This window comes from Glandiceps talaboti, chromosome 7, assembly GCF_964340395.1.
Source record: "Glandiceps talaboti chromosome 7, keGlaTala1.1, whole genome shotgun sequence".
NCBI classification, from domain to species: Eukaryota; Metazoa; Hemichordata; class Enteropneusta; family Spengelidae; genus Glandiceps; species Glandiceps talaboti.
The window spans coordinates 12,415,269-12,425,276 of NC_135555.1; the positions used below are offsets into that span (position 1 = coordinate 12,415,269).

At 38.6% G+C, this 10,008-nt stretch overlaps 2 protein-coding genes across 2 annotated transcripts; both read right to left on the reverse strand.

Moving 5' to 3' along the window:
- Positions 1-706: 706 nt before the first annotated feature.
- Positions 707-5,079, reverse strand: LOC144437948 (UDP-glucuronosyltransferase 2C1-like). The gene is made up of 4 exons (XM_078126982.1): positions 4,231-5,079; positions 2,882-3,101; positions 2,145-2,364; positions 707-986 (listed from the first exon to the last, which is right to left on the reverse strand). Exons 1-4 carry the CDS (start codon positions 5,077-5,079, stop codon positions 707-709), a joined length of 1,569 nt encoding a protein of 522 aa, XP_077983108.1.
- Positions 5,080-6,253: 1,174 nt separating this feature from the next.
- Positions 6,254-9,724, reverse strand: LOC144438181 (UDP-glucuronosyltransferase 2B15-like). The gene is made up of 4 exons (XM_078127215.1): positions 8,860-9,724; positions 8,025-8,244; positions 7,360-7,579; positions 6,254-6,716 (listed from the first exon to the last, which is right to left on the reverse strand). The coding sequence occupies exons 1-4, from the start codon at positions 9,595-9,597 to the stop codon at positions 6,437-6,439; spliced, it is 1,458 nt and encodes a 485-aa protein (XP_077983341.1). The 5' UTR covers positions 9,598-9,724; the 3' UTR covers positions 6,254-6,436.
- Between the last annotated feature and the right edge of the window lie 284 nt (positions 9,725-10,008).

Here is a 10,008-nt window from a genome sequence, read left to right on the forward strand (position 1 = left end):
CACGGTACAGTAACTCATGTCCGTTTGCCGCTTGCTCAAACTGCCACGGCTCAACTACCGATAGCAAACCAAGAAGTCACCACTCTCTTATATTATATGTTATTCGTCACAGTGATCATTCCAAACAACATACAGCAAGAACATGATCGATGGCAGAACTAATTTCAAAAAGTTGCATGTTAGAGGTGTTTCAGTGGGGGACTGTCAATGTGTCATATTTTCCCTTTAATTTCCAGCGATCCAGACCCGAGCAGTTTATGCCATTATCGCTTTGGATTACCGAATAGACAGGAAAAAATATCAGAATTACACTATTTTGTAAGAACTAAACTAGAGCTGGAAAATGGTAACGAATACTCGCTTATCCTCATGTTCGATCATTGTCCCGGGTAATAAGTCCACCGTAGTCGACTAGTATGACGTGGGCAGTCCGGACGGACGTTCGTGATGGACACTGCACACTGTCATGATGTGATACTCATCGTTAGTTGGATATCTAATTATTCCGTATACGTTTCATACCTTCATAAAAAAACACTTCTATATTTCATTGGAAATGCCATGTAATTTTATTCTGTCAATATTTTATTTTCAATTAAAAACACAAATTTTACATGTTCATTATTATTTTCAATGTTAAGTTATCTTCGAAGTCACTAAATAAGGTCGAACATTAAACTCGAATTTGAATGGATATCTTTGTAATTCAATTCAATTTTTCCTTACCAATCGTTCGTTTGCAACATAATTTACACAAAAACGTAAAAATTGTCTTAAATATTAGAGTGAATGTCATGAAAACCAGAAATAGGAAAGCAAATACATCTAACAAGAAGTACTGGAAAACATTCAGATTGAATGCTTCGGTTCGAAGATGTTGTCCGCCATCTTTGATAACATGTTCGATCCAGAAGACGGCCGTATCCCCTGGCAACATGGGCTTGTCTCTATGGATTCGAGCTAGGTGCATGGCATTTTCTTTATATCTGAAAAGATAATATATAAAAGTCGCTAAAAAAACAACAACATTGTTTTAGCTTGGAATAATGAATGAACTATAATAATTATTGATATTGATATGGATATTTAAATGTAACACTTACTGCCTGACTATGAGAGCACTAGTTTATTACCCCTAGGGAAACTTTGAATAATTGCTATAAACCTGTAAGAGAGGTAACATGGCGTCTACTAGTGCCCGAATAAGGGCAGGTAATAAGTGTCTTATAACACATTGTATTTTCAAGTATGTATACGTATTCTTTCTATAGTGAAAGCAAATCACTGGTATGACTCCCATGCTACATTAATAGTGCCCTAGGGGAAATAGAAAATGAATAGTGGCCGCTGTATACAAATTGAGGTCACTGCGGGTCACTAGTCCGTACAACATGACACGATCTAAGCCAATTATTGATGGATGTATGAAAACGATGCGTTACAAATACTTTTAGTGTACAGATATCTGGAATTATACCAATCTCGTGACATATGACTTTTGGCACGACTCGTCTTCCAGTCCTGGTGTCTGACAAGGCCCCTATATGAATAGTATCTTCCGTCAGCTGAACAAATGTCGTAGTATGGTATCTAATTATTAAACATCGGACAAAATGTCAATCTAGGTTTAATAATAAGAGTTATTTACATTTCATAATAAACTATGGAAGGACAGTGCATTCATATATAGGATTTACCAATAGGGATAACATCGGAAGAGTCGAAGAAAAAATGCGGCGTCATTCAGGGAAGGTCTTAGCTAAAGATACCTTTCCCGTGCTTCTATTGTCACAGTGATTTTCTGAAGACGATATTATTAAAGTTAACCTGAATACGAGAACATCATGACATGGGGATATTTTGTCCCTTGGATACAGATCGAGACATTACTTTTATTTGCATTGTAGTGCAATAAAGAAAACATTGGATACTTGACAAGTATGCAAATGAGCGCGCGACCCTTCCATCACAGTACGCGAAACCACTGCAAAACCACATGCACTATGATGCTAGAGAAAGTGCGGCCGCAGAGAAAACCGCAATATTAAATTGTGCGAATACATTACACCTGTACTCATACGTCACGTCATAGGGTGCTGTTTTACTGCCACACACACATGAGCTTGTTTTATGCGCATACTCACACTGGCTTCTCGACGACGGTCTTGATAGCACTGAAGAGTTCATCTGAGGTCAATGTACCGATGTTCACAGTGACAGCCATACCCTTACTTGTGAGTCTGACACAGTTGTCATAATGATCACTATACAACGGTATCCCAACCACTGGCACGCCGTGAAAGATAGCTTCATAGATTCCGTTCAAACCACCGTGTGTAATAAATGCTTTTGTTTTTGGATGACCTGAAATTTTTAAACAATTTTTTTAGCTCAAACCCTGGAAATATATTTTCTCCTACTTTTGGTCTGTGACCATTTTTCTCGAAAATACTCAACTCCACGCACACCCAGATACGTGTATCAAATGGTATACCCCTTAGATGATGTCTTCCACAATTAGCTATTTTGGGGAAACTAATTTTGCGTGTATGTGGCTCGAATATTTTATATCATGCGTGATTTCTAAAGGTTTGATATGATTAGTGGACCATGTACAACAATAATTTCACATACATCAGTGACATTTTGTTGCAGATGTTAATACGATTTAGTTGTTAATAATATTTAGAAGGCGTGATCATTGTCCAAAATTATGTGTATATACCATGAAATATCATTGATATTGATGATGTTCGATTGACTTGTCTTTTCGCCAAATGTGGCATGCGAAATGGCCTATCCTGAATATTGCCATTTTGATTGGCGTATACTGGTCATGTGATATAATAATAACAACAAATCTTTTAATAATATCTCGTACCTAAAATGTCGTTTTGTGGCATCCATTTGGTCAACTTGGTATTGTTACCCAAACTTTTAGGTGTTTCTCCTTCATATCTCATGACAACTTTCTGAGGTAGTCTGGCCAACGCTGCTGTCAGCATTTCAGCCACTTCCATGTCAGATCCAGGATTCACTAGTGAACCAAAGGAAAACACTACGATTCCATGGTCAGCAGAGTTGACAAACTCTTCCCATTCCTAAGGAATAACAAACACCCAATCTGATTAAAATCTGATGTTAGATAGGCTGGTTTTCCTGTATTTACCTTTATTCCATCGTTATTGCGTCTTTTACGTTAGTTTTTTTTTCTGGGCGAACGATGGAATAAAGGTAAATACAGGAAAACCAGCCTATCTAACATCAGATTTTAATCAGATTGAACAAACACCCGTCATAACCGGTTTTTAATCAATCAATATATGTAATGGGTATATGTGTGCGTGATGAACAGTGGGCGGAGGACTCGGATGGGAGGGAAGTGGAGGGGAGGAGAGGGTGTAGTCTCAAACCGATTAATGGAATAAGTCATCACTCTGGTAATTTGCTTAAAAGTTGTACAAAAACATGTGTTAGTGACATTTTCTTACACTTCAACCCCGCCCCCTCAATTGGTCAGAATGAAATATCATCATAAACAAATATGTTGATGCATGCAACCAGACGATAATAATGAAATCATTTGCACACTGGTGACAATTACAACATTAGCCGTACCTCTTTTCAAAATTTAGTCTGGCTGTTGGATTACGCCTGAAGTTCTCTAATTTTGGTTGCTTTCGACGACAGAGAAATATCAAACATACCAGCTTCACTATCCGTCGATATGGGGATGCTTCTTTTGCAGCAAAGGGGTCTGCTAATGTTACGTCGATGACCAGCCTTATATCTCATACTGTATTGTCGATATACACAAACCCGTCCCCAGCTATTGTAATGGTAACTCTTACTATTTACATCATACCAAAGTGAAGTATTCACCACTTCAAATCTGACAGGTTTACTGGTTGATGTTAAGTACACGTCGAGGTTTTGTACATTAATTATAAATCAACATTTCCACTCATGGTGTTTTTGTTTATTCTCTGGGTAGGAGTTTTTATTTTATATCTATGAACACGGGGTCCATGAACACTCATTCTTGTACGAACAAAAACCTTTGAACCTGGGCTCATTTATGTCGCTAATACAAGGGTCAAGTAGCCATCGTCTATGTAAACATAAAGCATGCCCAGATTAAAATGCATGATGTGTTTGAGTGGTGCACATGATCTCTGAAAATGTTGCAATTTTTGTACTCTCTACCTAACACATTTAAGACGTACTCACGTTACTTAATGGAGACGCTTCATTAGCCATCAATCCACCGAGGAATACTGTATTTGGCATTATAGGTCGGGGGAATTCAAGTGCCCAATCCACAGCAAATAGATACAGTTCTGCACTCCCCAAAGATTCTCGTATACCTATCTCTGGTTTGATATTGTGTATCTGTTTTAACTCGTCGTATGTTGAAAGTAAGAACATGTTCATGAAGGCAAAACCCACAAGGTTGACAATAAAGTTATTCAAACGCTGCACGAAGTCCATTCTGTCAGATAGGCCTGACATCATTGCAGGGACATAGGATATTGGTGATGGCATATTGATGATGTACGAATCCCCGGGACAAATGGGTCGATTGGTGGAAATCGTGACAAATGGGAGAGAAAGTTTCTGTGCGATAATGGCATGACAAAGTGCAAAATTATTTGCGACAATGATATCGAACTTGGCAGATTCTAGTCGTTCGAACAGCTTCTCGTTTCCAAGCAGTTGTTTGCAGTCGTCTAAAAGTCCGTTTGCTAGGATCATGGTGTCTTTAACCTCAAACTGACCTTTGAGAGCTTTAGATAGAAACGCAGAGTCTAGCTTAGCGAAAACGGCCTTATCAATCGTAGTGTGGTACTTCTCGAACGTGAACAGTTTCCGAGTCTGTGGTGTCTTCTTCAAATCATTGTGATTCTCCCCGAGTAAGCAGGTGACGTCGTGACCGGCGTTCGCCAGATGCTCGCCGACTTTAGACATGTAGAGATAGTGACTACTTACGGATAACCCAGGTAGTAGGAGTATTTTGTAACACGAGACATACTGAAATCCCAACAAGGCGAGAATGACAACGTGCCTGGAGAGAGCCATTGCAGCAGTTGAATGACGAACTATTGAAGAACGTGTCCTGATACCGCTGACTTATCTATTGGCGATTTGGCCTTTCGCCCTACGTACTCCCAGCATACTGTTTTACACATAAACCTTTACAACTAGCCTAGTAGATGTAATACCATCAAAGCTAGAAAAGTAGATCTGAAAAATGCAAATATTACGAGTGTATTGGGCCAAAAGGGGAATTATCGTGTTAAAACACTGTTTGTCGAAATAATTTGGAACGTTAAAATTCTTCGTACATAGATCCAGTGAGTGAGTGAGTGAGTGAGTGAGTGAGTGAGTGAGTGAGTGAGTGAGTGAGTGAGTGAGTGAGTGAGTGAGTGAGTGAGTGAGTGAGTGAGTGAGTGAGTGAGTGAGTGAGTGAGTGAATTGGATATCGAGAACATTTTCTAGAAATTATAATCAAAAACTCTCTGTTTCTTGTGGCGGAAGTGAATATAAGCATCTTACACAAGATGACTTCACAATACTGTCGTGGTACATGGTATTTCTAATATGTATGAAACGAGAGAACACACTTGGCTAATGGTACATCTCGACTTCCCCGAAGATTGTTGTACACACTTAAGAAGGAAGAGATTCAAGTAAATTACAGCCTAATTTCTCAGGAGTAGGCACATATCTAGCTGCTGGGACAATCATCCCAACTATAGCGAACAGTGAAGGTAGCACATGCTTTGGGAGTTGATGGCACAGGAGTGATATGCGGAATCAACCAATGGGATGAAGCGTTTATAGAAATATTGAGTTTATGACATAGAATCCAGCCCATGGCATACATGTTTGATGTAAATGTAATATATGGTTTGCCATTGACAGTGTTTATTCCAAACTGGAGCTAGTCAAAATGAACGGCATTACGGACCACTATACTGAGAGAAAGGTATGACTTTTTTTTAAACCTCAAAATCTCTTTTATTTGAAAACAACTGCAATAATGACGAGAGTGTAAACCACGGCGATGAAAGGAGAGGAAAATAATGTAATTTTTGAACGAAAGACATATCCATCGTCGTAAAATCAGTAAATTGCACTTTCACATTATCAATTACTTGCGTCATCATAATTTTATTGGAAAATACAAATTTTTTTTTCAACAATAATGTTTTTTCTTCAGAATCCAAAGACTAAGAAATTATGGTAGCAAAGAAGACAGACCAACTTAAACGGAAATTCACCTCATCAAAGTGTCTGTTTTCTATCATTCTTAATTTTTATACTCCAATATAAAAAAAAAAAATAGGTCCATACAGTGACATTACATTAAATCAACAAGATTTATCAATGAAAGTGCGGAAATGACAACCCAATGGTTATTTTCAGAATTTGATTAGTTTACCTTTTCCTTCCGATTTTTTCGTTTACAACACAATTTATACAAAACTGTAAACATTTTCTTGAGTACAAAAATAACAATCAGTAGAACCATAAGCATGAAAGCGAATACATCCAACAGGAAGTACTGGATAAAATTCAAATTAAATGCCTCTGCTCGGAGATGTTGTCCGCCATGTTTGATGACGTGTTCGGTCCAGAAGACAGCCGTATCCCCTGGCAACATGGGTCTGTCTCTATGGATCCGAGATAGGCGCATTGCGTTTTCTTTGTAGCTGAAAATATAACGGAAATGCATTATCAATTTCTAATCATAAAAAGATTGATGTTGACATTATTAAAATATGACTTGCATCCAAAAAACTGGTGTAACATGGTTTATATCATATCTTGTGTGAAATTTGTATGGAAATACATCTTAAATGGAATGCCAGTAGAATATTAACCAGTGATCGAAACCTTGCAAAATGTCGATTGCAAAGTTTTAAATGTGATTTTCCGTGCTACATGAATAGTGCCCTATGGAAAATCCGCTCTATGCAAATTGACGTCACTATGGGTAACTAGTCCATACCACGTGACAGAATCTGTTTTCGTAAAGTCAAACAACGTTCTGTTTCAGGTTTTAATACTGGTTTGTATTGTAATGTTTCGGCAGTATGGAAATGTAAGCCAAATTCAGCGTCATGGGATGGATAAGAGCTTACACAGTGATCGCGATATAACATATCGTGCTTGTCAACAAACAAAGGGCACTTCATCAGGTCATCATGACGTCAGCATTATCAGACGACCATTGAACTTTAAAGTAAATAAAACTGTAATCTGACAGTCTCAACAATAACTAGTCTATCCGATAGTCGAATTCAACATGATACTACATATAATGTACCGGTGACTAAATATACAAACACTTACCTTGGATCCTCGATGACCATCATTATAGCTTCGTAGAGTTCATCTGAGGTACATGTACCAATGTTGACACTCACTGCCATGCCCTTAGTTGTCAGTCTGGCAAAGTTGTCATAATGATCTCCATACAGTGGCATACCAACCATCGGAACTCCGTGAAACATAGCTTCATAGATTCCGTTCATGCCTCCATGTGCCACAAATGCTTTTGTTCTCGGGTTGCCTGAAAGTGTTGGATTCAATTACAGTCATCTCTCCAAGGGAAAGTATAAAGAGGAAATTTTAAGCCACACTCACCCTTTTTGGTTAGGAAAGTGTAGAATAGTTTTGGCTATGTTTTGAGTCAAGATGGGCCAAATAATGCGACAATTTCGGTTGAAAATACAGGACACGTACTTTTCATGCATTATGTGAGAAACGAGTTACTGCTATCATTTATCTAGCATAGGCATGATGGGGACCATTGATAACTTGTATAGATAAACATCATGTATTTCCAATATCGACGTGGACAAATATCTGACGAAGTTAGGTTGACAGTTGGCATTCATTAACTATGACAGACAACATGGCCTATACTGAACTTTGCTAGTTTAAAAGGCATATATTGAGGTGTGCCTAAAATCAAGAAACACTACATGTAAATGCATAAAGTATAGATCTCGTACCTAAAAGGTCGTTTTGTGGCATCCATTTGGTCAACATGGTATTGTTACCCAAACTTTTAGGCGTTTCTCCTTCATATCTCATGACAACCTTCTGAGGTAGTCTGGCCAACGCTGATGTCAGCATTTCAGCCACTTCCATATTAGCTCCAGGATTGGCAATCGAACCAAAGGAAAACACCACGATTCCATTTTCAGCAGAGTTCACGAACTCTTCCCATTCCTAGGAAAATACAATTTAATCATGTAAATTGTTTTATTTCTCAAAAAGTAAAATGTATTAGTTGGAGGTACACGTATTCACAATTAGGTTAAACTATTTTTAATATTAAAGGAAATGTCCAGACTTATTTCTGCCTTCAGTACACTTGTGTTGATTACTGCTATCAACTTATATGTGATTTGGGTTATAAAATGCCAGATGGGAAACCCTATAATGATGACATCACAAATATCCTTATATCTTTGTCTTTGCAATTTGTAATAATCAGGATGTCCAAGCAATAGGATCTTTATACCCGCTTCACACTCTACGGGATATAATCAAATGGATGTTTGAGTGACGTTGTCTTTATATAATGTATTAATTAATAAACCTCTGCAAACCTTGCAGTGATTTATCGAGGCTAGAGATAATACGTGGTGACCTACTGTGAGCAGGACAAATAGACTGTGCATCAAGCGTATACCATTTCTGACGTGTGTGGTCAGAGATTACTAGTAACATGTCAAGCGACAATCTATAAATATTGCCCCTGACACGTAACCCGTGCCAATCTGGAAATAACACATCGATGGTCGGTATTACTCATTACTGTAACACGATAGTTTTACTTACCTTATTCAAAGGCGACGCTTCTTTGGCCATCAAACCACCTAGGAATATAGCATTAGGCAAAATAGGTCGAGGGAATTCAAGTGCCCAGTCTACGCCAAACAGATAAAGTTCTGCGCTCCCCATAGATTCATACATACCCATCTCAGGTTTGATATTGTACACCTGTTTAAATTCCTCGTAAGGTGGAAGCAAGAACACGTTTGCGAAAGCAAACCCCACAAGGTGAAACACACAATCTTTGACACGTTGCATGAAGTCCATTCTATCAGAAAATCCCGATATCATAACAGGGACATACGATAGCGGTGTTGGCATATTGCTATAGTATCCATCCATAGAAGTAAATGGACGGTTGGTAGAAAGTGAAACAAACGGTACGGAAAGTTTTTGTGCGATGAGGGCATGGCAAAATACGATGTTATTCGCGACAATGATATCGAACTTTGCTGTGTCCAGGCGTTGAAAGAGTATTTCATTTTCAAGCAGTAGCTTACAGTCGTCCCCCTGCTTCTTTGTGAATATCGCCGTGTCTTTAATCTCGAATTCACCTTTCAGCGCTTTAGAAACAAACAGTGAGTTCACTTTGTTGAACAGCTCCTCATCCATAGCTGAATAGTACTTCTCGAGCGTGAAGAGTTTCTCCGCCTGTGGCGTCTTCTTCAGATCGTTGGCATTCTCCGCTACGAGAAGTGTGACATTGTGTCCGGCGTTCGCCAGATACTCCCCGATTTTAGACATGTAGAGAAAGTGACTACCTACCGAGCTTCCTGGAAGTAAGAGTATTTCGTAAGACCAGGCACCTTGAGATGCCAAAATACATGCAAATATGCTGGACAGAATGTTTACAGCACGTCTGGTGTGTGGTGCCATGATTACAGCAGGCGAAGAGCATATGTATCATGTACTGTACGATTTACAGACTGTGATCGGCCATAGCATTAGGGCACTGATATCGAATTGTGAAATGTGCTTAATCATCGTTTCATGACCTCTGACCTTTGGTCCAACACACAGACAAAATGACAATTGTTATTACTAGTAACTCTGGAAGGGAGCCTTCAAGTTATGAGGTTCCCGCCAGTACAGCATATCAAAATAATAGTTTTCATCTTCAAGTTTAAAGTCACTGAAAATTACAATGAATATCAT